This window comes from Fusarium proliferatum, assembly GCF_900067095.1.
Source record: "Fusarium proliferatum ET1 genome assembly, contig: FPRO_scaffold007, whole genome shotgun sequence".
Classification (NCBI taxonomy): domain Eukaryota; kingdom Fungi; phylum Ascomycota; class Sordariomycetes; order Hypocreales; family Nectriaceae; genus Fusarium; species Fusarium proliferatum.
The window spans coordinates 417,386-442,649 of NW_022194796.1; the positions used below are offsets into that span (position 1 = coordinate 417,386).

The window sequence follows — 25,264 nt, forward strand, 5'->3', positions numbered from 1 at the left end:
GAAGACCAACAAGGCGAAGCCAAATTCTTCTTTCACGCAATGCTTTGCCAGCTTTATGGATAGCCTTGAATGGTTTGCTAGCGATGGATTTGTTGGATGGGATGTGGCCTTTACGATGCCTTATCTTGGAATATGCCACTCTGCCACTCTGCCACTCTACCACTATAGTACACCAAATAATGTCTTCTGCGTTGTCCTCCATAGCATCGTGCCGCGGCAGTGCATATGAAGTGATGCTGCTCTCGCCTCATATCCAAATGCATCGATTTATCCTTGTTGGAACGGCATAGAGAAACGAGACAACATTCAGTAGGCTGTGGAGGCTACCCGCACTCCAAGACAACCCTCGGACTAACGCTGATTTTTGTTGGGTCTTCTTGTCTCTTCTCGACTTGATACCTGGGCGTGCTCCAGCGCCATCAGGAGTACAGAGGCACGTACATCAGCCCTATAGTACCTCTGAACTATAGGTATGTTCAAATTGCCTGGGTCTTCCGTACTTATCGGAGACCCTGCTTCCAGGACAGGCTGCACCATGAGGAACCAGCATATTACAGCAGCCAATCATGTGTTATATAGATAGATGCTGAAGACGTCACTCAAAGAGCCTCAACACCATGAAGCAAGTCATGAACCATTTAAGATATCCCGACAAGTGAGCTTCTAATTATACAACACTTGTTTCATCTAAAAATACATCGACAGCGACTTTGTGCTAACTCCACGTGCTCAGTGTCCAATAATGCTTCATACGTCCACAACTAGCCGCCAGCTAAGCGCCGGCCTTGCGTCGCATCCTATCTCACAGTTTTCCAGAATCACCAAGATCTTGGCGCTTAACAAGGGTCAATCTAATCTTAGATCAGATACTTTGATGCGAATCATCATACCTGCAGGTTGGGATGCCATGAGTTGGGTCTATTCTTGGACCATAGACGCCGACCACAACATGCAGCATGCAAGTATAATACTGGGCGTCTGGCCCGAGATGACTTCATCTTTCGCAAGCGCTGGCCCTTGTTCGACGAGGTTCCTGTGATCTAGAGGCCATGCACACTCTCCTTTTCAGGGGGCACACCCCGTCATCATCATCATCTACTTGTCTCCGGCGCCAAAGAACCAGGTTGCAGAGGAGCGGCAGCACTATCTCGGTCGATCTGAGCCACTCGATTGGTGCTCCAGGGCCCGTTTAGGCAAGTCGAGGGTCGACGGCAAGCAAATCGTATCTAAGTCATGCGGGCCCGAGGCATTAGATGGCCTACACGCCCTGGTCGTTCATGTATCGTATCTGCTCTAGGGGTCATCTTTTACCAGGGACACGGGTCGCTTTCCAGGGAGCTGGAGTTATAATTATAGGAGCAGGTTGCTAAATTAGGATGCAGCCTCACTGTAGCCGCCGATGAGATGCATGTTCTTCAACACGACCTCATTCCTACTGTTTATCATGTTTTCCTAGCGCCCATTGCATCCCTCGCAGTATGCTATAATGGCGCGGATCCCTGGCCGTTTCAAGTCCGTCCTTTGTAGGAGCACTTGTTTGCAAACACAATGTGCTGATGCAGTATCATTCCTCCCCCACGTGGTCGAGACGCCCATATGCCTACACCCCAGGTCCTTCCTTAAAAGAGGCACGTCTGGACTATGGGTTATGCAATGTCTTGAACAGTCACACAGCTTAGCTCCACAGGCGGCGGTCCACCGTGACAAAGATATGCTGAAGGGATGGTTTGTATGACGTCCTGGCCTCTAGACCTCTCCCTTCTCAGGTACACATCCAAAATTAGGTACAACCCTGTTTCGCCGGAGCCCTTGTCCATGGTTTGACATATCTCGAACCAACAACTGCCGGCCCTGGCAGATCTACCCATCAGGTCGGTGCAGAGATGCCTGTGTCCCTGCAAGGACGTTACCTGCAGCAGGTCGCGTGCAGCAAGTCACTGGCGCGTAGAGTCATGTACCGTGGTACTTCGAGGATACATGTACATTGCCCTACTTCTTCTGTCTTTTATTGCTCTTGTCGCTGACACTACTCAGAACGCTGGCACTTCTCTTATGCGCGGCACCGCTGCTACCAGGACGCCCGTTCTTGTCGATTTCATTGAGCAGTTCTGTTTCCTTGCTCGAGGCGTCCGAGGCCTCAATAGTAGGGGCTGTCATTTCTGAGATATCCTTGCTTGTATCTCCAGGTGCAGATGTGACGTCGCCATCTACTTTCCCGGCGGTCGCTCCAGTAGCGGCTCCTGCCTCTGAGTCGTTGCCGGTCCCTGGGTCCTGGTCTGTCTTGTCCTTTTCGACTGTAGACTCAGATTCAGGGGGGGTCATAGCCTTTTCCCGTTCTGCTTTTTTGGCCTGCTCAACTTTGATCTCAGCATCAAGCTTGTCCGATACCTTGCGGGCATCAAGCAGACTATTGACAGCCGCAAGGAGCTGTTCGTACTGATGTGTCGTAGCCGCGGTGGGCATGGCAAGTTTGTTAGGAACATCCAGTTCGTTGAGAACATTTGTGATGCGGTTCTGTTGTTGATTAGACTTGTGTGAGAACAGCTTATTGATTCTCTCGGTTCGGAATGTCGGTCCAGAGCCCAATCGATCATGATGTGTCACACCGTACAGTAGCTCCTCCTGTGTTGAGAGCTTACGGCGCTCCTGTTGTTGCTGTTGCTGGCCCTTTTTGTTGTTCGAAGCTGTCGGTGTAGCGGCAGGTCCAGTAGAATCACGAGGCCCCGTGGACGCAGCTGTGCTTTCCCGCCTCCCAGCTTCTTGCGCCGCAGCGGCAGCGGTAGCGGCCGAAGATGCAGCAGCCGCTGTCTGCGGTGGTGCGGTGCCAGAAGGGCTGGTACCATCGCCAGGCATCAACGACTTGCGCTTCTTGGACTTGTCGGCGGTCATTAGGTTCTGAAGGAGGTTCTGCAAGCCAGCAGAAGATTTGAAGGCATTTATGTCAGTGTCCGCTCGAGGATAATCGAGGCGATTATACAACTCGCGACGCTCTTCGTTGAAACGCTCACTACGTGCCAGAATGCGCTTAATTTCCAGCAATAGCGATTCCTCTTCACGGGCTTCTTCGCGTGACCGGGTCAAGGCGTTGAGCGCAAACTCCTTTCTTAATTTCTCTTGCTGCGGATTGAAATGCGCCATGAGTTCATGGAGAGAGAATTCCGGCTGCGTCATGTACTGCACAGGCTTTTGCGCTGCCATCATCTTGGAAGCAACTTCGTAGTATCTTGCCTTGAGGTCTTCCAGAGAACGCGGCCGTGTTGCTGGAACGATGGCCTTGCTCTCATCGCCGTCGGCATCAGCCTCTCCGTTCGTCGCGGGAGGGTTCCATTCGTAGCGATCCCAGATCAGAGGCCATCGAAGGTCAAAGTCACGCGCCAACTCGAGCAAATAATCCGTTTCCTCCTTGGTCCAGTCATTGTGTTGTAATGATTGCTGGTACTGATCTTCGCTATACTGCGGGACTGAGACCTGCACGTTGTATTTTGCAAACGCAGAGTTCTCCGTTCCATCTCTGAGTAGTTGTGGCTGTTCTCCTTGACTCGTTTGTTCTGGTGATACGTCACTATCATCTTGCTTCTCATCCTTCCTCCTCCAGTGCCGCAAAGTAAACTCTGAATCGGTACGCGCCGAATTTTTGAAAGATCGCATCTCCCATCTCGCTGCAGGTTTGCGACTTGCAAAGCGTCGCTTCTTGAAATGTGTAGCTTCAGGGACAATAGCAATGGGGTTGTCGCCCCCCAGATTGTGTACCTCACGAGCCAAACCCTTCAAGTTTGGCCTTGGTGCAGCAATCTTTTGCTTCTTGCTCGGCCTCAGGCCTGATACGCCATCACCCAGGTTTAGCACATCGCGAACGTCGGAAGAGGTCATCGTGGAGGTTTGTCTTGGACGTAGGTTGTCGAAAAGCAAGAAGGACAAGTGTAACTGATCCAATAATCCGTTAAATTCGAGCTTCCATCACCAATGTCATCAAATTCAAGCACGGGGTCCACTCCTAACAATTATTCATCAGTCCGTATTTCGTTTATTGATGCTCTTCGTTGAGATCGAACCGCTGATGCTCGTTGACGCGTCTGAAAATTTGGGGTTGACTTGAATTAGTTCGGAGCACGGAGTAACTACTGGGGATTACATGGTAGCAAGCGCCATCTTTGCCTGGGACGGGAATCTGGAACGGGCTGAGTTATCGGCACGTGACAGTGCTAGATCACCCCTGGCCCAAAGCCGATCATTGAACGTGGCAGCTTCGCGGGCGCCAACGTCGAAGCCAGAGCCAAAGGGGGAACCAATTACAACAACTTCAAGCATTGGACTTTGTCACATTATCAGATCGTTCTTTGTTCCCATCAACGACGCTTTCCTTCAAGTGCCTACCTATCAACGACCCGTGCAATTCCTCAAGGACATCAGTGCTGTCGCTGTCGCCATCATGAAATTCCTACTTCCTCTCCTGTCGCTCAGCGCCGCTGCGAATGCGCTGCACTTCTTCATCGACGGCACAACCCCCAGATGTTTCTACGAGGAGTTGCCCAAGGATACACTCGTCGTTGGACATTACACTGCTGAGGAGTGGGATGACCGAGTATCAGCTTGGGTAAAGCATGACGGTATCAGCATCTACATCAACGTCGACGTATGTTTTTCATGGACAGCTGTCCACAAGCATATTGCACTGTCTCTCGGGCTTTTACTAAGAATAGGTAACAGGAAATATTCGATAACGATCACCGTGTCGTTTCTCAGCGCGGCGCTGCTTCTGGCCGCTTTACCTTCTCCGCCGCTGATGCTGGCGACCACAAGATCTGCTTCACCCCTTCGTCCAGCTCTGGCCGCACTTCGTGGCTCTCCGCCAAGAACCCCAATGGCGGCATCAAGTTGACTCTCGACTTGGTCATTGGTGAGACCAACCAAATCGAGAGCAGCGATAAGGGAAAGATCCAGGATATCACATCACGTGTCAAGGACCTCAACGCTCGTCTTGCTGATATCCGCAGAGAACAAGTATTCCAGCGTGTATGTGCCACCGTAAACATGTCTTTTTATGAGACCAGAAAGCTGACTATGTGTGCACAGGAACGAGAGGCCGAGTTCAGAGATCAATCCGAGTCTACAAACGCCCGTGTCATTCGATGGATCATTATCCAGCTCATCGTGCTTGGCATCACCTGCACCTGGCAGCTTTCGCACCTTCGGTCATTCTTCATCAAGCAGAAGCTCACCTAGAGTGATTGGTCGATCATTTTTTGTTTGCGAGTTGAATCTCGGACTTCAGGAGTCCAGAAACAGTCAATATGTCGTTTATTGGGTTGGGTGTCGATGGATTGCGTACCGGAAAAGGATAAAAGAGATCGTTGGGCTTTCAAGCTGCGGCGGGAGGTCATCATTCAATGATGATGACCGTGTAATGTTACATGCACATGATGATGTTTACTATATCGTTTACCTAAATGCATACTCAAAAGGGTGGCTAAGGATTGTGATAAATATGGCGACGCCTTTTTCTTTTCCCATTATAAAATTGCCAAAAGAACGAGAACTCCCTATAGTGCTCTATCTTCGTTTCACAACAAATCACCAAGCCTGTAAACCTCAAACTCATCCCCACGCTAGCTGATCTCTCCATCTACACCAGGCAAGACTGAGTGCCATCAGGCACACCGGCAATGGCTTTCGTCTCGTGTGCGATTACACAAAGTTATTATGGACAGCGTCATAAGAAAAAAGAGAAGAAACAACCCAAACAAACCCAAAAATGCTGCCCTGCACCGTCTCCTTGCGCCTTGCTGCGCTGCGCTGAAGATTAAACGTGGTTTTAGTATATTTCGTAATGGTTTGTCAGACAAGAGAAAGGAGTGCCCTCCGCCGTAGTCCCAAACGAGATCTGCTTCCGCTCCAAGGGGTGTCATGCAAGTATATCGACTGCCAAGAACTGTTCGTAGGCGGCCAAGGGCTCTATAATGCCGAGATGATGGGTTCGTGTTCGAAAACGGAGCGCTTCTGAAGGTGACCAAGATGCATGGGCGAAAGACCTAGACTTCGTCTGTGACTCGAACCAACTCGATCGAGGTGAGCTCTACTGTGCCTATGCATCCACCACCTCATCCATCTATAAACTAGACTGAGCTTGAATTGGGCAATTCAACCATCAACCGCGACCCGGTTCTAAATAAATTGGGTAATCCTCTTGAACCGGAGTCTGTCGACGTAATACAGGTCCTGATGCACAACGCCGCAGCAATGAAGAAACAAAGAAAATTCTTAGCTGTATACCAGAATAGGCTTACCCACAGCATAGGGTCTTCATCAGCTTCTGGAAGCCACTGGGCTGAGGATTGGCCTGTTGGCCACTAGCCTGGGCGGTCTGAGTCGCCTGGCCTTGCTGGGACGTCCTCGGCTGCTGAGGCAGGTTCTGGGCACTGTTCTGGAACTGAGCCTGGGTCGAGCCAGTGGGCGTGGCCATGTCCCGAAGACCCCCAACCCCGCTCCCCCTCTGCGCTGACAAGGCGCCGGGGGCGCTTGGCCGATCTCTCTGCTTGCCCATCTGCTTGATCGGAGACGGAGGAGGGGGTTGCGCGGCGTTTAAACGGCCGACAGTAAGGTTTTGTGCTTGTTGGTGAGAGGTGGTATTCCCGGGACGGTGGCCGCTGTGCAGCTCCATCTGAGAGGGGCCAGGCCGCACATTGGGGTTGTGGAGGTACGCGCCGCTGTGGTTCTTCGAATCCCATCCCTTTCCCGAATCCTTAGAAATTTTCATCCAGTCATACTCGCCATCCTCAACCTCGCCAGTGTTCTTAAGAGCCTGTGTGAAGAGCTCCCGGAGATAATCGTAGTCAGGAGTATCCTCAAAGCCAAGATTTCGGACATACGTCAAATATTTAGAGAATTCCTCAGGGAAACCCTCACAGAGATCCTTGATAGCAGTTGTCTGCTTCTTCTCACCAATCTTCTCATATTTCTGCTTGTTGGTGGCCGCCTTCAATCCCTGCCAAGGAAGACCACCTCGAAGAAAGTACAAGAAGACATGACCAAGAGCTTCGAGATCGTCTCGGCGGGACTGCTCACGGCCAAGATGGGTGTTGATACTCATGTATCGTGCAGTTCCAGAAAGGGACTTTCGCTCGCGGTATGGGATATGTTGCTTCGTCTTCGGGTCACGGTACTGCTTGGCCATGCCGAAGTCAACCACATGAATCACGCTAGAAGCTTTGGTGCCAGGGCGGCCAATGAGGAAGTTGTCGGGCTTGATATCGCGGTAAATGAGATTCTTCTCGTGAATGGTCTGAACCCTCGAAAGCATTTGCTTGGCAACCATGACAACCGTCTTGATGGAGAACCTTCGGCCACAGTGATCAAAAAGATCCTCAAGGGAAGGACCGAGTAAGTCGATCACGAGAATATTGTGGAGACCCTCCTGGCCGAAGTAGTAAACATTTGGAATACCGGCTGAATCTGTATTAGCACATGCGAACTGCTTTGTTTTGGAACGGGTCTTCTCACGGCAGCCCACAAGGATCTTATAAGTCCGGTACTCATCTCGCAGTTGGGGGGCATCACTCTTGCGAGGTTCCTAATGCAATGTCAGAAAATCCAACACCATGGCAGCGCAGAAACGCCGGGCTACTGCTGTACTAACAAACTTGATAGCGACTTGTTGATTGTTGAGTAAATTGGTGCCTTCAAAAATAACACCAAAAGATCCCTCTCCAATTTTCTTGCCAACTCGGTAGTGAACACCGACCACGTTGGATGATGACGAAGCCATTTAGGCGGCGAAGGCAGTCAGGGGACCACCGTTGCAAATATATCGAGACTGATGCAGGAGGGTCGGTCGTTTGGATAAGGGCGTAACTCGTGCTGAATGTCGAAACTGGTGCAATAAAACGATGCCTAAGAAGGGGCGCGACGCAGGAGTTAGTTTTGATGCAACTGAATGATGGCGATGCAGCATGCACGCGAGTGAATGAAGAAGGAAAAGAAGCTGAAGCTGTGGCGCTGCTCGCGGTTGGGTGACTGAAGGATGAGGCGATGAATTGACCAAGTTGGGCCGTCCTGTTGGCATGGTACCGGGATGTTGATTGGAGGCGCGGTAAAATAGACACCTCCAGTCCAAGGGCACAGCCGCCAGCCGTAGTAGAACCCTCCTAAAGGCGCCGCCGAGAAGATCCTTTTAGACGCAATGTATAAGAAATGAGGCCGGTGAAGCGTTGCATACTCTGTAAGTATGCTGAAAGAGTTGGAATGCAACGGTTTGGCCAGAAAGAATTGGCAAAGTGCTGCAACCAACCCGATATCCACGGCTCGGGAGCTGTCTCCCTGTCGGAGGGACCACAACAACGCTGAACAGACCACCTCCAGTAAATCGAAGTCAAAATCAAATTGACTCACCTCAATTAAAAGAAGAGATGCCAAAAAAGAATAGAACCAGGCAGCTCAGAGGCGATCGATTCCAGTCGAAAGGAAAGGCGGTCGAAGGGGAAAGCCCCAAGAGAGATCGAAGGCGATGTCGGTAACGTTGATGGGGAGATCAAGTTTGAGAAAGGGGAAGAGAAGCAAGAGATGGGACTGGGACGGGGAGAGAGTAGAAGCACCTGCCCCCAGGCCCCAAGCGCGGACCTGACCTGACCTGAGCCAACGAGAAGCCCAGGCCATCCAATCCAACGCCAGGCCGGGCTAGCCCAGGCACCTCACCTCAAAGAAATCAGCGACAACTCCACTGCTAGGGAGCCCCCGGCCCCCAGCCACAGGCATGGAAACGCTACAGAAACAAGCGAAGGGGCCTGAAAGCATTCGCCAACCAGGGAGTCGACAATCAATTTGGCTGCCAGCCCCGACTTCCAGAGGGTCTAGGCCAGACCAAGACCAGCCGGATTCAGTAGGTAAGGAGTGTCCGTTGTTTAAGGCTCAAGGTTCAGCACTGTGAACATCGTCTGGGCTCCAGCCCATATAAAAGTCAAGGATCATAGAGTAGAATATATACATAGGTAGGTATTATCCTTAAACTCTTTAACAGTAGGTACTGAATAACACTGTGCATTGCGGCTTGATTTGGGAGTTGTCTAAAGCAACTAACCCTTCCCGTGAGTGTCTCTTGCAGCTCTAGTTCCCTTCCCTTGACTCAATGGTATTGTTTCGCTCCCAAGCAAGGAAAAGCAACGATAGTCGCATCCAATCCTACCTCGAGTCGCAGGTCAAGAGACAATAGGCATGAAAAGTCTATTGCCAGCGGCGCCTTGAAGACATCACCTGCACAATGCCAATGGGAATGGCACGCAGCCGTCGACGTCAAGATGTCGGTGAGTAGTTGTTCAAGCTCATGCGTCTTCACTTCTGAAGCAGATGCTTCAATGAGGCCTTGATAGAGATGTCTTGAGGACTGATCACCGAATCATTTACACCGTGCGCTCTTGGAACAGCAAAGGCCTTGCGGTGTGTATCATCACGACATTCGTCCCGTACAACTCCCTACCGCTCCGGGCGTCCGTCTGTGCTCTTGCAGGAGAATGAATGAAAGGACTTGACTCGGCGCTGGCCACTAGACAGTGGAGTACTCGGGATGCCCCAACGGCAGAGCCGGGTACAAAACTCTACCTTGGCCCAAGGGCAATTTCCCAGCCTCGGGTCAAGTACTGCCTGGTACCTTGCTTTAACATTGGCCATCTGGTCTGTGATTTTATCGACATGGGTTTGGATGTTGGGATTCAAGGTTCTTGTCGGCGAGAAACTGCTTCTGGCCTTTGTCACTCAAGACCCTGCGGCCGGTCAATAAACGAAGTCCAATTTCGACATAGCAAATAGATCGACGGCTTGTGCATGGGGAGCTTGTGCATCCTTGTGTATGCGTACATATGGACATGTGCTTCTACGTGTGTGCTTGGCACTATTTCGTGTATGTACAACACAAGGCAATACTCCTCGTTGCATCGCATCAACAAAATGCCGCGCTTATACTGACCGCAAGATCCGACATCCTCGACTATGTGCCTAGGTAGTGGATATCAAGGTTCAAGCTTCGGAATCGGTCGTTCGTTTGAGATTCTTCTCTCCTGCTGTTACAGTCCAGTCTAGCGATTCATTCGACCGTTCTCCCTGCCAAAGGGTATTGTTAGTGTACATTTTAAAGAAAAGCATGTATCCATGCTGGGACGCAACAAACCACACCAAGAGTTCAGACGTTGCTAGCGCCCGTCCATCACTAGACTGACCCATGGCACTTGGCTCATGGTGGAATAGTTCCGTTGCCCATCCATCCGGTCCAAATTCCAATCCTTATTTCCAGTCTTCTTTTGCCTCACTTTATTTATCGTATACGAAGCAATAGATTTTGTATACAATGTATTTCTGGGGCATTCTGCAGTAGATTGGTGCTCTGGGCTTTGTGTCCCCGTCCTACCAAGTGATTCTCGAGCAAGCCCGTCACAACCGTGAGATTAAATACCTACTAACCTATCCAATAAGTCACCACAAAATACGGATACATAATGCAGGTTTGCTAAGCTACCCCAGTCCCAGTAGAGCAACTGGCCCAGAAGAGAGATATCTTGACCAGGGGTCCCCGCTAGAAGCGGCTCTAATTCTTCCCTTGTTATGCCCTGTCGACCTGTCCTCGTCAACTCGGATCTCAACATAATTACATCCACATCCCTTTTCTCCTGTGTTGTGTGTCCCTTGTTGCGCTATCGAGCTGTTGTCTTCTGTCAGCTGTATCTGTACTCCGTAATTTTTCAATAATTGCAGGTTCCTTACGAGTCAACACTCGCCACAGTTGCCAGCACACAATCGCTGCACGCGTAAATTTTCGCCACACCCTTGGGCGCCTGGGCGCTCAGTCGAGTGAATTATGTTCTAGTCACAACTGCTTTACGTGAAACCTCAGTGGCAATGCCCTCTTCGTCGCCTTGACTTGTGATTTCAACTAACCAAATACTCTTGCTATGTTTGGGCAGATGGCATGCTACATCGTAACATGGCCAGTTTGCCAGCTTGCGGACCGCAACATGAACCACATCGTGTTACGTGCTTGAAGCTGGGTTCGCCTCTTGAGGCCGTTGCCTGGTCAGTGTCACGACGTCAGTAAGTACTTCATGCCTATCTACTGATGTTTGAATGCCAAACTTGGTCCTAGGTACTCTGTGTGGCATTGGCATTCCACACATAATGCAGAATCTGGGTTTTGAAATTGAGACTCTCGTCATATGTGATGTTCCCTGTTTCCAGCGATCTAGTTATTATGATCCTCTCTCTGCGAGAAACAGGCGTGTCACTCGTCACTCGGAGATTTGGTTTCCTCTTCCCTGCGAAATCTCCGAAATGCCAGCCTAGCGCTAACAAGACATGTATAAATTCGGTTTGATCCAATTAGAAGCTAGATGTTCACTCTCGTTCGTACTTCCAGCTCAAGATCAGCTAATGACAATCTCGAACATGGTAAATTCATTCATTCTTGCCAGTATAAATCTTTATTTGCCTGATTTCCGTGGTCGCCTTAGGTGTGCTCGAGGCATTCGTATGCCATAAACTGTATCGTCTGTCTCATCGACCACTGCCATCGAGTCAAAGCATGACCATGGATGTGACCTCGGTTCGTGGTATTGCCGAGTCAATCCATGAAGTTTAGTGGGAGCTCTTAACTTGTCGTGTAAGAGCTGGGTTTCACGAAATAACATTTGGTCTGGCATCAGGTTCTAGACCACGTATTTCGGATGTAATAAACTCCGTTCTATGCCAATGCCCAAGCCACTGGGTAAGTTCTCGGCTACCCATACATTAGTAGCAGAGGATGTCTATTGCCGTCGTGATAATGGCAGGTATTTTGGTGGTACAGGGTAACTAGGGTGAGCACTGGTTAATTGGCATGAGATAACCGCGACGCCTAACGTTATAAGAAGCTAATATATGTATTGTTAAGAGGATGAGATCATGCATCAGCGGTCTTAATTGTTGAGGAAATGCTGTGTGTGTTGTTTGTTGTTACATGCTTCGAGGTATTGGCTCTAACTCTATGGAATCGAGTTCATAATCAACGATCAAAAAGAACCCATACCTAGTGAAAGATACTCTGCGTGAGACAACTTTCAGAAATAGGAAGGACACTCGGCAGTAATTATCGGTCTACCTCAAAGGGTTGTAGCTTGATTACTGATGACATGACAAAAAGCTCTAAATCCCGCCAAAGACAAGGTGAGCTTGCACTGACACAGAAAACTGCAGCACTATCACTGTATACCACAACCAGCCCTTCCCTTTAGAGCCTAACTATCGAGTCATGGTCACGGCAATGGCTAAGCCAGAAGACACCCCCGAGATGGAGTATCGCTTCCTGGGCCGCTCAGGTCTTCAGGTGTCTGCAATCTCTCTCGGAGGATGGCTGACACACGGTGGCCACATCGATAAAGGTTAGTATTCAAAGGGACAGACTCAAGGAGGTATTGACTGACTAGCTCTACAGAACGCACCTTTGAATGCATGAAGGCCGCCTATGACTGCGGTGTCAACTTCTTTGACTGTGCCGAAGAATACTCCAATGGTGAATCCGAGATTGTCATGGGCGAGGCTATCAAGAAGTTCGATTGGAAACGAAATGATCTGGTAGTCTCTACCAAGGTAACCCGCCATACTTGTGCTACAGATGCACGGTTCATCATGTAACGATGCTAAGAAATCCTATATAGCTCTACTGGGGAGGAGCCTTTGGAGACAAACCGGTCAACAACAAGGGACTTTCGAGAAAGCACATTGTCGAGGGGATTAACGGTGCTCTCAAGCGGTTGGATCTCGAGTATGTCGATCTCATATACGCGCACAGGCCTGATCGTCGAACGCCCATGGAAGAGATCGTTCGTGCGTTCAATCACATTATAGATCAAGGACAGGTAAACCTGACCACTTCACCTGTGGTGACTGTATCTCGCGGACTGACTTAGCTGACAGACGTTCTACTGGGGAACTTCGATGTGGAATGCCGATGAGATCGCACAGGCGTGGCGATATGCAGACAAACTGGGTCTGATAGGCCCAATTATGGAGCAACCCGCTTATAACATGCTGGATCGAGTCAAGGTAGAGCAGGAATATGCCCACTTGTATCGTGAAGTTGGCCTCGGTCTGACTGTATTCTCACCTATGCGTCAAGGTATCCTGTCTGGAAAATACAGTGACGGCATTCCTGGTGACTCTCGCTTCGCCAACGAAGAGATCAAGTGGGTCAATGGTTTCTGGAAGCAAACAGGGAAAGATACCTGGATGGCTATTATTGAGCAGGTCAACCAACTGAAGCCTATTGCGGACAGACTTGGTCTCAAACAGAGTCAACTCGCCTTAGCCTGGGTACTAAGCAATAAGAATGTCAGCTCTGCTATAACGGGTGCTAGCAGTCCTAAGCAGGTGTATGAGAACGTCAGAGCTGTGGCTGTTGTCAAAAAGTTGACACCGGAGATTTTGAAGGAGATTGATATGATTCTCAACAACAAACCACCTGAGGTTGTGGAGCGGTATTAGATAACTCGACTTGGCCATGGCGGTAATACACGCGATGGCCGTACTCACAAATTGGAACATATTATTGCTCATAAGAAATGGTTAAATCTCGGCCGAGTCTATCTTTGTTTGTATGTATGTATGTACGTAACGGCAAAGAGATCGAACAATACCAACTCACGGGATATGACAAATCAGCGTCAGCCGAGGTTACATCTCGATTCTCTGCTGAGGATGAGTTGTAGCTGGAACCCTCCGTGTACATAACCCAATTGTCACCGAATCTGAAAGCTCGAGTTTACATCACTGTATCGGATTGTCGAAATGAGCTCTTCACAGCTTCTCAACCGTTTCCCTTGGGCGAAGAGTCCCCTCATCAGCAATGCGCCCATGCTCGGCATTGCTACGCCTCTCATGGCGGCTGAGGTTACAAGAGCTGGGGGCCTTGGTATTCTCACTCCAAAATACGGGATTCATACCATTCTAAGCTAGCCTGACATTCGACGACAGGATTTCTCCCCTCGCTGGCATACATTGAACCAAACTCGGAGCACATCAATAGACTTATTGGCCATTTTGATGAAGCCCGCGAACTTCTCGAAGCCGATCAGCCCTCTGATGGGCCACTCCGTGTCGGGGCTAGCTTCATAACAAGTCATAGCTCCTTGAGCTACTTTGAGGAGACGGCTCTGCCTCTTATAGCCAAGTATCGTCCTGCGGCAATATGGCTGTTTGCTCCAGATGGAGACCTTAGGCCTCATAGCAAGATAATCCCCAGCCTCAAAGCTCTGGGTCATCCCCCGATTGTGTTTGTCCAGGTCGGCAATGTTGCTGCAGCGCGAGAGGCAGTACAAGACGGTGCGGATGTGCTCGTGACTCAGGGTGTAGATGCTGGAGGCCACCAGTTTCGTCAAGGGTCCGGCATTGTGAGCTTGGTACCTGAAGTTAGAGATATGCTGGATAGAGAGTTTCCTGACCGACCAATAAGCATTGTGGCTGCAGGAGGTATTGCAGATGGGCGAGGTGTTGCAGGAGCATTGGCTTTGGGTGAGTACCATTAGTTAAAACCATGGTTTACAGAGACAGACTGATGAGATATAGGTGCCGAGGGTGTTGTTATGGGGACAAAAGTAAGTGAGAGCTGAGCCGGTTCGTGTTGCCTATCAGGCTAATTTGCAGTTCACTGTTGCGCCCGAATCAAACTATCCTGAGATACGAAAGAAGAAAGTCCTTGAGGCTGTGGATGGTGGCGTGTCAACTTTTAAGTATGGTTACGCTCTGACCCAGGGAATTAGCCTATGGTTGACATGATTCAGGTCCACGTTCAATGACAGAATAGTCAACAGTCCTCTTTGGGGGCCCCTCTACGACGGACGTGCTATTGTTGGCCCTGTCCATGAGAAGTTCCTCGCGGGAGCAAGCCTGGAAGAATGTCAACGGAGCCTCAAAGAAGATTACTCAGAGGAGGAGGCTCGTTATCTCGTTAATACCTGGGCGTGAGTAGTCTGTGCCTTGCAAAGTGTGTTTAAACTAAGATGAGCAGGGGAACTGGTGTTGGGCTTATCCATAAGGTCCAGCCTACAGGAGAGATTGTTCGTGAAGTACGCGAACAGGCTCGGCGTGAGCTTCAAAGAGCGGCCGGTTTCGTTTAGTACAGGGACTTGGAAGGGGATCTTTGCCACAAGACAATTGAGGACATATGGGTTGTCTCAGTGTATAAAATGATAAATTGACACTGACGCAAATACTCCTCTATACGTTCGCATCCAGGTGGTACGGAGCGATTAGTGACAAGCAAGTTGATATCATACAAAAAGAAATAAAAATGCTATCCGGACGTCAGAAAAGCACGCTTCATCTACAGCTTGGCCTTGTCCTGGGCTTTCTTAAGCACAGGGTCAAGCTTGGTCGCCTTCATAACGTTGCCCTTAATCTTGAGCTTGCCGCCCATGAAGAGACGCTGAGCGTTGGCCTTGCCAGCGACGAGCTTGCCAAAGTTCTCCTCGGAGAGGATGAGTGTGACTGGAGGCATCTAGGTCAGTCATGTATGTTCCGAGTGCACCGGAGCGCGCCAGAATCGCGACGTACCATCAGGCTTTGCGCCGGTGCCAGTTCCGACCTTGCCGGTTTCCTTGAGGTCGATGTGCCAGCTGGCCTCATCACCGCTCGCGTTCTTGAGGGTGAAGGCGTAGACGCCGTTGCCCTGCTTGATGGCATCCTTGCGATCGGCATCGCTGGCGTTGATAGCCGCTTGGATGGCGTCGAAGGCGGCTGAGGCGGGGAACTTGTCTGTGGCTGGCAGTCAGTTTCCCGTGGTCTTCGAGGCGACGAGCTGGGGAAGATGGAGCAGCTTGTGTTCCCGGAACGCTGATCTTGATGGGGTGGCTTGTTCTGACGTACCGTTCTTGAGAGACATGGCTGCGATTAAAGGTTTTGGATAGATTTACAGGAGATTGCCGTATGGAAAGAGATAGAGAAAACTAGTGGCCAGGTAAGAAAAACGAGGAAATCGTGGGGGACTCGACCGAGGTTTTTAAACGCGACAGATAGTCGTGGATGGATTGAAGTTTGCAAAGAATCTGGGGGCGCGCTGCAACGTTAAGTGATATTGCATGTGATGTGAACCTCGGCGGATCTGCCATGAGATCATCCACATGTCTTCTCCCCCACAAACCGCTTCACACAATCGGTTTAGACTCCACGCGGGGGTAGCTCCGAAACACTCAATGGCCGAGTCGGTCATCGGCAGAAGGTGACCACGTGCTTTTCTCCAATTCAATCCCATCCAAGCCATTGATCAGCCCTGTTATGACCGATCAACTCGGAACCTAGACTCTATCTGTGGCTCAAATACGTGCGTGTGGTTATGAGGCTGACATGAGCGGAATCCAAACTCAGCTTATCATGACATGCCTTTCAGAATGATACTTGAGGTCCATATACTACATACAGATCTATATAGTCCTTTCCCCTAGACTATACGCTATGGGCGTATTGCCGACTTGCCTACTACCCCATCAGCTAAGACACTGTCAGCGGTTTCAAACCAAGTCGTTCGTTCGTTCCAAACAGCTGGGACCAGTCACTCAAGAGTGTGTGATTGAGTGGTATATATTCACACGCGAGAACACCAGTTGTCTGCTCACTTTTGTCTTCTGTATTGTTCCTAACTTCATATGCTACATTACATCTTATAGTTGCCATTCAGGCACGCCAAAATCTCTATGCTGAGGCCAATTTTCTGGTCTGGTTCCAGTGTTAGTCGTGCTTAGTGAAGACGGACGCACCCTCATGAGATGCACATACCTGGTCAGGAACAACACTGCCATACGTCGTCTCCTTTCATCGATATCGTCAGAGGCTGTCAAACGCAGCCAGTCGCCGAGCCACCCCCGCAACTCAGTCTCGCTTTTCCCAAGTGTGTCAATGCCTCGTTCTGCGCATGCAATTCTGAGTTCCTCGTAGTGCAGTCCCATGGGTCCACCATCCTCGACGATATTTCTGTCGTCACCCTCTAGATACGCCATACGATATCGTCCCTTGGCCTGCCACATGCCTGGTGGTAGGAAGCCTAGGCGATCCCAAATTGCACCGCTCAGATGCAAGCTCTTGAGGACGTGAGACCGAGCGACTGCCTGGGTGACGCGCGGGCTAAGGACACCATGAGGATGTCTCGCTTCCAACTCATCGAAAGCAGCCTTGCGACGTTGCTCAGCCTTTTCGAGCGCCGTGAAGATCTGCGTCGGTATCCTGCAAGGGTACGGCACTACACTGTCGACGTAGGCAACAACCAGAACAGTGAATTCCCCAATGACAATCAACATAAGCCCGAACAGAGGAAGTCTGATCATATCATGTCGTACCCTCCAGAGAAGAACCCAATCTGCTCTGGAAAACGTCTTTGGGACGTAGTGCGGTCTGAAGATCGAGGGCCGGTCATCGACTGGAGTTCGCTGAAGCTTCTCGCGGAGGAGACGTCGGCTCGTCCAGACATTTTTTATGCCCCCCTTGTAGAATTTTAGATACCCCTTTCCCAGCTCGAAGTAGTATTTTATCGGTGACTCAAAGTCTCGGCGTCGAGGCAGCGTCAGCGGTGGTGGTCGCGTGACATCGGGGGGGTTGACCAGCGGATTCAAGCTCTTTGGACCGTCATTGTGGATGTGACGTGATGGGATTCGTAGCAAAGCTGGCGATTGTGCAAAGGAGATGGTCGCCAAGAGCGGCCAATGGCGTGTGTTTTGACTGCGCCCACAGAGTCGCCATGTTGCTCGAGAGCTCATGGTCAAGGAGTTTATGGTTGAGACAAGTCTAGGTATGCTGGGGATGGGCCCTGATGGCCAAGAGTCGGAAATTCCAGAATGCACTGCGTCATTGGCCAGGCCAATTTGGCTTTCTTCCCCTACCTACCTTAGGTCCGATCGATTTTCAGGAACCATCATCATAAAAGACAGTTTGGCTGCAGTTTCTCATTGGCTAGCCCACAGTCAGGAATAGTAATTTTGTCCTGGTATTGTATAAGTAGACTCCAATTTGGTTCTGTCTCCTATTTCTTTGTCTTCAAACTGTGTCCCTTCGTCCCTTCGTCCCTTCGTCCCATGAGTGCAGCTTATGTAGATATCAATTCACAGGTAACCTACCTACTATATATTCCTAGCCAAAGATAGTTCTCATCGCGTGGTAAATAACTGTCAGTGAATGACTTTCTTAACTTTTTCATCACACGTTTTACACTTATGGCTTTGCTTTGGGATCATCTTCCCCAGCTCAACAACTAGACTACCTTACCCTGAAGGTGTCGCACAATATTGAAAATGTAGTAAAATTTCTCGGAATAAGGGAAAATCAGATCTCCTCGACCAGCATGGCTCAAGTGAAGCCCTCGGAAAGCCGAATAATTCCATCAGAGCCTAGAAGACAATGGACCCGCAGATGCCTGTATTGTTGGAGAGTTTGAACCAGCTACCATAATGCCTATCGTTAATGATTATAACTTCAGCTTCACTTTTCAACATACCTCTTACTACCTGACCATTGGGTCTATCGGGCTTTACCCATCGAGTTTATATCTGAGTATATAGCTACAGAACGTATCAGACATGGTGATATATTTGAAGCCTGTTATTGAACTGCGATTTTGTTGGCTGAATTGCTGGCATCAAAGCCGCTAAAATGACACGCACATTTTAGCGGGGGGTATCAAATTCATCCTGGCGATCAAGTCCCCTCAACTCCACCGAATATCTGATTATCAACTTCGAAATTTCTTCTAGAACATATTCATCTATCCTATCGAATCCCTCCAAACCTGCATTGATCCGTAGTGTCCCGTGGGGAGGAAGTTATCCGAAAGTTTCAACGGGCAAGATGGTTTGTTCACACTTAAGTTTTTTTCAAGTCAAGCATGGACACATCGTAAACTGATTTTGCTCCTGCAGGTTCACGCTGATGCATCGAATTTTGCCCACGGCATAACAAAGGAGGACGCCTATGAGCAAGTGCTCTGGCAGGCCGAGGGCCTGATCACTGACCAGCGTAACTGGGTTCGTCAAACAATTTCGGTCGCCGGAACTATTGGACTTACCCTCTAACTCATTCTTGTAACAGGTCTGGTATGGAGATTGAGAGCTCGCTGGTTCAGGCCGTGGTTAACAGTTCAACAGTAACCTTTCAAATGCTGCTTCCCTATTGTGGCACGCATATAAATCTTTGGAATCACCGAGCAAGGATGTGAACTGGGCTGGTATGTCACAAACCCCAAGTCTCAGACACAACCAGTAACGACGACATGTTGTGTGTGTTCAACTACAGGCTTTTACGTCCTTGACAAATCATCTCAAGATCCGCAGCTCATTCTGGGGCCCTTCCAGGGAAAGGTTGCCTGCCAGACTATCAAGTTCGGCAAAGGTGTTTGCGGAGCAGCGGCAGCGACCCAAGAGACACAGCTAGTCCGAGACGTGGAGGAGTTTCCGGGACATATTGCTTGTGATGGAGACAGCAAGAGTGAGATCGTCGTGCCTATTGTGGTTACTCAGGACGATGATTCGAAGAAGCTGGTGGCTATCATCGACATCGACTGCGCTGAGCTGAACGGTTTTGACGAGGTTGACAAGGCCCATCTCGAGCAACTGGCAGCTCTCCTTGCCAAGAGCTGCGACTGGTAGCGATTATATACGAAAGCAACGAGATAGAACTACCAACGCCAAAATCGTGCTGGATTTTTTCTAGATGTTCCTTCTCCCTGTTTGGAATTGAGTATGTGTTGATTTGCGCCGCACCGTCATCATCGCTAACAATACTGTTGTTAATCCAATTCTGTTTCTTACACACTTGTATCGAAAGAGTTCATACTTGAGACAGTAGGGGTGTGACACGATGTTGTTATCTCCCATGGCAACAGGGTACCTACTAACGCCGCAAAAATTCTGCGACATCAAACCCGATCCGGTATCAAGATGATGAAAGGCTGAAATAAGTTGTTTCTAGCAAATTCAGCCAGCCAAGGAACAGGATGATGCCGAGTCTAAGTTAGTAGCATCAGCCAGTGGGTCAATCGGTAGAGCCGATCTCGCCAGGGACATTGTTCCAATTGGACTCGAAGAGGTTGAGGACCGTTATTCCAACATCGAGAAACAACTATGAAAGAGTGACATGCTCGTGAGGAGCAGGGGTCTTTCAACGTCCAGCCCATTATCCCGGTTCCGCTTTTGGGTTTAAAGGGCGCCTCAGCGGTTCGCCCTTGGGCCCGCAGTCTAGATGGGCCTCTGGAGCGCATGATTGTGCTTTCATAAGGTTCTGAGGTTGGTTCCTGTTTGCTTGAGCGGGACTACTCGATTTGCAAGATCGATACGATACATACGGTGAGCGAACTTGGTAGGAAACACCAAATAACCAAGGCCGTACCGATCATGGTCTGAGCACCTAACCAAGGGATGTCAGGAGATCCTTCATCATTGTTCATCCAAGTTACGGATACTATGTAACGATATGGAATGAATCGAGCGAGTGGAACGTCAACGTCAGCCTACAGCTTGGCAATCGGGAGTCCGAGGGAGTCTGTATCTGGAGGATTGGATGTACGCAATAACTGTGTGGCTGTGACCATGACTTCGCCAAACACGCGCGTACCATTTCCATTTTCTACATATTCCCGAATGTGGTGTGGTGGATGAGTAAAAGGCAGTGCAGCCATTGGAGGATCATGAGTTCAGCTCGAATGGTCTCTCCTTGGGCGAGGCGAGCAAGCTAGGTAACGTATTCAGTTGGAACTATTGGGTCTGCCCGTCTTTGTGCCTGTTCCTGGATTGTCCAAGGCACGGGAGCCACTTCACCTCAGTCATTCCGTCCCTGAATGATCCATGATCCCCTGAATCGGATGAGAGCGGGAGGTCGGAAGAGACATCGACTTGGACAGCATTGCATTGATACCTGTAGGCTTTGCCCTATCATGACGCGACCTCACCGTCTCTGCTTGCCATCCGCCATCCAATTGTCACTATCAACAACTGCTAAGGACCCAATCCCCTGGACGCGCCCAAACTTTAGAACTCCCCTGTTAATCTGGGCATAGATTCCCTGTAACTCCCCCAGAGGTGTTTGGCGAATAAGCGGCTCTAGGGGTAGATTCACCCCCTGCAGCAGTTGCACCAGCCTCCCCGTTTCCAGCCCAAGCCCAGCCTCCCGTCAGAGGCTCCACTCGAATTGTTCCACAGAGCCCCACTCGATTACCGCTTTCGGCCCCCAACCACACGCAAGCCAGACGTATACAACGTCTTGATATCCTGCTTCATCGCGTTCTTGTTCATTTGTCACAGAGAGAGAAGATTTCTTCCTTCTCTTGCTCTCAACACACACTCTCTTGAACCCCAAGGGCTTACTAACCTCACAGCTCCTCCACAACATTCTGGATCGCTCAGGCTCTCAAGAGCAATTCGGTTTGGTGCGGTTTCTGGTCGCGAGCAGCTCTATCTATCATTCCGTCATCGCTTCTAGCTGCATTACTCAGCCTGTTTTGTTTTCCAGTCTTGACTCGATTAATTTCATACCCCAACCCAAACACTCCGGAGCGGAAAGTTCACTATTCGAAAGTTTAATTCCACCTCATTCTCGAATTCCTTCTAGCCTCGCCTGGTTCTGTCAGTCAACGCCTTCTGGTCTTTCAAACCTCACCCTTCGCATTCTCAACTCTTTATTTGCTGGTCTTTCCAATATCTTTGTTCGATTCAATTTATCTACCAGGCGTCGCCTTTGCTTTGCGCTAGTCCATTAGTCGTTCCTGACACCGACCCAACCAACTTTCGAGCTACCCAAATCAAGCTATCTTTGGTCGATAGTAGCAATTGTTCATGTAAACAAACAAACCCGGCCTGGATTTAGCAACCACCTCATTCTTTAAACCTCCACTGCTTTCTCTCTCGGGCGCCGGTGCGCATAGCTGTAATGGCAGCCAAGGTCAAGAATCTTATGAGCGCAGCGCACACTGCGGGCATCTTTGCCGACATTGCGGTGGACGGCCCTGAGATTGGAACCCTGGTCGCTATCGTCGATCGGGCCAAGAACTTGCCGAATCGCAAGACGATCGGAAAGCAGGACCCTTACTGCGCAGCCAGATTAGGAAAGGAAGCCAGAAAGACAACGACAGATGTCAGAGGTGGACAAACCCCAAAATGGTAAGATCTAGCAGCACCGCGGAGCTAATCGAAGGCAAGTTAAGACTAATGGGTGCAATAGGGATCAAGAACTTCGTTTCACAGTCCATGACTGCCCGGATTACTACCAACTCAAGCTATCCATCTTCACAGACGATAAGCGGACGGACTTGATTGGAGAGTCCTGGATAGACCTCAGGGGAATCATCGTGCCTGGGGGCGGCCAAAATGACTTTTGGCAAACATTAACTTGCAAAGGCAAATATGCTGGAGAGATTCGAGTTGAAATTACTTTCTACGATACTCGACCAAAGCCCGACAAGCCCGCACCGAAACAAAAGCAGATAGCACCCAACGAACCCGACCAGGGATCCGTTAAGCAAAGAACACCCGTTAAGAGACGTCCTTTGCCGTCCGATCCTGTTACTGGTGAGGCTCCAGCTGTGACTCCTCCAGCCCCTGTTCCAGCTCCAACAACAGCACCCCAAGCAGCTCCCCTGGCGGCGCCTACAGCAACACCTAATGGTCCTGATCACCGCACGCCTGTACGAACTCACGGCAAACAAGCCTCAAACTCAGGAAGCTTTGTCCCAACACAGTCCCCTTTGCAAGCTGTCGAGTACAACACACCGCCGTCCCACTCATCGCGCCGTCACACCGAGCAATACCCCCCATCTCCACATGGGTCTGTCCCACAGGAGTATATAACGGCAAATCGTGAGGCACCCCGCCAGTCGCGGAGGTCGATGATTCCTTACGAGGGAGCTCACCAGCAATTCGATGAGCGGGAGTATAGCTCAAGATATACACCACAACAAGAGCTGATGGACCCTCGAGTTCAATACTCTCCTCAACCAGATCAGATGGATCCTCGAGGCCATTACTCTCCCCAACAGGACTCCTATCAGCAGCCTCCGCCATTATCGGATGATCTCAGGCAGTACTCGCCAGTAGATAATGAGCGCCCTCCACCACCACCCGCCCACAGGAGCAGACACAACAGCACAGGCCAGGAACTTGTGCCGAGAGGAAGCTTCGATACGTCACCAAACAAGATGCCACAGATGAGACATGACGTTTTGAGACATGAAGCTCAGAGACAGTCAATGGTGGCTTATCCTGGACGCCCGGCATTTCGGGCATATGATTCAGCCCCGGCCGCCAATCAATCCATCCCGTCAAACACAAACACCTATGATGGCTTACCAAGACACAGCTCTTATGACGCCAGTTATGATCCTCATTACAGATCTATGCAGCCCACAGTTGAAGATGTCCCTGAAGCCTCAGGTCCACCTGGTCAGAACTTTGCCCAAAATGGCTCACAGCTCCAGCGTTCCGATGAGCTTTGCTTCGATGACAACCCCAGCCCTGCACCTCTCGTCCTGCGGCGATCTCCTGTTCCTGCTCCGGCCCCATTCCGGGACGATTACTCGCCATCGCACGCCCCCCAAGATTACCACAACCCTGAGGACTGGCAGGTGACAGTGTCACCATCTCATGGTCGAGGCTATTCGAGAAACGCTGGAGATAATTCCTATTATCCCCAGAATGGCCAAGGCCATTACCAAGGCCACTCGACTGACATGACTGTCGCGCATAGGCAAAACCCACATAACTATGCCGCGCCACCTCTCCCAGCAGCTCTCGTGCCGGGTTTGGATGCAAACCAGTCTCAAGAACTGACAGATCTCATATATGAGGACCGCCGGCATGACCGAAGGCAGCATTCTCAGAGCATGTCCAGCATGCACACGCCACCTCGAGGACGCCCGAGGAACGAGTCGTTCCAGGAATATAACCAGCCGCCACCCGAGCATTCTTATGCTGTTCAGCCGTACAACCGACGGGCAATCACTTACAACCCGCCGGAGCAACAAATTGTGAAACCTCGAGCCATATCGCCCGACCCACGCACAAGCCCCAACACACAGCACAGGATCAAGCGTAAATCGGTCAGTCCTGCGCCACAGCTCGAAGATCAGAGGAGAAAGTCAGATATACCTTTTGGACCTGACTCATATGATGCATTGAACCCCAGTCTTGTTTCGTCCAAAGACGGAGCAAGCCCATCACCGGATTTCTTGGACGAGGAGCCAAAGAAAATCATCACATACGACGGACGGGAGATTGATCCATCTGACCATCTTCCTATGGAGACATGGGCCCCTGAACCGGAGAAGAAGCAACCGGAGTCTACCCCCACCGAAACACGGTCGCGACCTCCGTTATCAGGGGCACAACCAATGCCTCCAAGCACTCGAAGGCCACCTCGAAGTGGGCGTCATTCGATGTCCGCTGTCAACCCATCTTATTCATTCTCCGACGAACCACGCACACCTCCCCAGGCTGGTCGCACCCGTCTTCAGAAGCGCACTAACCGCACTTCGGCTGGCAACTCCCCAGCAGCCTCTAGTCCACTGGCTCCAATTTCTAAGGATAATTACCAGGAGAGGGCTCCATATGGAAATGCTTCACTTCGCGGCCTACCCCGCGCAGGAACATGGGACTTTGAAGATGAAAATCGGGGTGCATATGGTGGTCCTCCCATTCCAGCCAAGATTCCTCTGCCCATGATGAGCGGTGCCAACGGCACAGGGCAGGAGTTAGCATTAGTGCAGGAGATGCAGCGAATTGATATCGGGACAGGCAGGTCCCGACGCAGGGGAGGATATTAGATCACCAAAGGTAACGAGACCTAGAGGAAATGTATAATATTATATTCACGGTAGTAATGATTTCGGCGTTGGAATAAGGCAAAACTTGGGAGGGTGCGTAAGGTAACGTTGGAGTTTTGTGCATTCATATGAAGAAAATTGTTCAAAATTAGAAACCAATTCTCATATATACCTTTAGATTTATTTCATTCGACGGTCGCTCTCGCTGCCACCAAGCACAAGGACTAGGCTAGGCACGTGATATGACAAAGGATCCGATGATGGATTTCCTGCTGAAGCTCCATATAAACACCTCAGGGTACCCAAGGTAAGATATCTATAATACCTTTAGTTACTTACTTACGTTCTCTCTTTTAGTTGACATCGTATCTTCTCTGCATGTACTCGGGCTTTTTTTGTCAGGGGATAGTCGCAAAAGAGAATTGTATGGGTCTATAGGCAGTGGAGCTGATGCTAGGTAAACGATGT

At 50.1% G+C, this 25,264-nt stretch overlaps 10 protein-coding genes across 10 annotated transcripts; 6 read left to right on the forward strand and 4 right to left on the reverse strand.

Moving 5' to 3' along the window:
* Positions 1–1,989: 1,989 nt before the first annotated feature.
* Positions 1,990–3,870, reverse strand: FPRO_08047 (putative SWR1-complex protein 4; the record flags this gene model as incomplete). Its single annotated transcript, XM_031233831.1, has 1 exon — positions 1,990–3,870. One exon carries the CDS (start codon positions 3,868–3,870, stop codon positions 1,990–1,992), a length of 1,881 nt encoding a protein of 626 aa, XP_031083628.1.
* A 262-nt stretch (positions 3,871–4,132) lies between these two features.
* On the forward strand, positions 4,133–5,223 carry FPRO_08046 (uncharacterized protein; the record flags this gene model as incomplete). Its single annotated transcript, XM_031233832.1, has 3 exons — positions 4,133–4,633; positions 4,708–5,013; positions 5,074–5,223. The coding sequence occupies 3 exons, from the start codon at positions 4,133–4,135 to the stop codon at positions 5,221–5,223; spliced, it is 957 nt and encodes a 318-aa protein (XP_031083629.1).
* Positions 5,224–6,280: 1,057 nt separating this feature from the next.
* Positions 6,281–7,762, reverse strand: FPRO_08045 (putative casein kinase I cki2; the record flags this gene model as incomplete). Its single annotated transcript, XM_031233833.1, has 3 exons — positions 6,281–7,443; positions 7,498–7,567; positions 7,634–7,762. 3 exons carry the CDS (start codon positions 7,760–7,762, stop codon positions 6,281–6,283), a joined length of 1,362 nt encoding a protein of 453 aa, XP_031083630.1.
* Positions 7,763–9,250: 1,488 nt separating this feature from the next.
* FPRO_08044 (uncharacterized protein) lies at positions 9,251–9,766 on the forward strand (the record flags this gene model as incomplete). Its single annotated transcript, XM_031233834.1, has 2 exons — positions 9,251–9,293; positions 9,600–9,766. 2 exons carry the CDS (start codon positions 9,251–9,253, stop codon positions 9,764–9,766), a joined length of 210 nt encoding a protein of 69 aa, XP_031083631.1.
* A 2,508-nt stretch (positions 9,767–12,274) lies between these two features.
* On the forward strand, positions 12,275–13,494 carry FPRO_08043 (putative potassium channel beta subunit protein; the record flags this gene model as incomplete). Its single annotated transcript, XM_031233835.1, has 4 exons — positions 12,275–12,392; positions 12,446–12,600; positions 12,669–12,869; positions 12,928–13,494. 4 exons carry the CDS (start codon positions 12,275–12,277, stop codon positions 13,492–13,494), a joined length of 1,041 nt encoding a protein of 346 aa, XP_031083632.1.
* Positions 13,495–13,797: 303 nt separating this feature from the next.
* Positions 13,798–15,125, forward strand: FPRO_08042 (putative FMN-dependent 2-nitropropane dioxygenase; the record flags this gene model as incomplete). Its single annotated transcript, XM_031233836.1, has 6 exons — positions 13,798–13,921; positions 13,984–14,520; positions 14,575–14,603; positions 14,653–14,738; positions 14,790–14,969; positions 15,017–15,125. The coding sequence occupies 6 exons, from the start codon at positions 13,798–13,800 to the stop codon at positions 15,123–15,125; spliced, it is 1,065 nt and encodes a 354-aa protein (XP_031083633.1).
* A 206-nt stretch (positions 15,126–15,331) lies between these two features.
* FPRO_08041 (putative peroxisomal protein POX18) lies at positions 15,332–15,889 on the reverse strand (the record flags this gene model as incomplete). The annotated part of the gene is made up of 3 exons (XM_031233837.1): positions 15,332–15,495; positions 15,562–15,762; positions 15,874–15,889. 3 exons carry the CDS (start codon positions 15,887–15,889, stop codon positions 15,332–15,334), a joined length of 381 nt encoding a protein of 126 aa, XP_031083634.1.
* Positions 15,890–16,664: 775 nt separating this feature from the next.
* Positions 16,665–17,753, reverse strand: FPRO_08040 (uncharacterized protein; the record flags this gene model as incomplete). The annotated part of the gene is made up of 2 exons (XM_031233838.1): positions 16,665–16,719; positions 16,780–17,753. The coding sequence occupies 2 exons, from the start codon at positions 17,751–17,753 to the stop codon at positions 16,665–16,667; spliced, it is 1,029 nt and encodes a 342-aa protein (XP_031083635.1).
* Positions 17,754–18,837: 1,084 nt separating this feature from the next.
* Positions 18,838–19,634, forward strand: FPRO_08039 (uncharacterized protein; the record flags this gene model as incomplete). The annotated part of the gene is made up of 5 exons (XM_031233840.1): positions 18,838–18,840; positions 18,909–19,013; positions 19,078–19,082; positions 19,134–19,213; positions 19,282–19,634. The coding sequence occupies 5 exons, from the start codon at positions 18,838–18,840 to the stop codon at positions 19,632–19,634; spliced, it is 546 nt and encodes a 181-aa protein (XP_031083636.1).
* A 2,275-nt stretch (positions 19,635–21,909) lies between these two features.
* On the forward strand, positions 21,910–24,796 carry FPRO_08038 (uncharacterized protein; the record flags this gene model as incomplete). The annotated part of the gene is made up of 2 exons (XM_031233841.1): positions 21,910–22,139; positions 22,201–24,796. 2 exons carry the CDS (start codon positions 21,910–21,912, stop codon positions 24,794–24,796), a joined length of 2,826 nt encoding a protein of 941 aa, XP_031083637.1.
* Between the last annotated feature and the right edge of the window lie 468 nt (positions 24,797–25,264).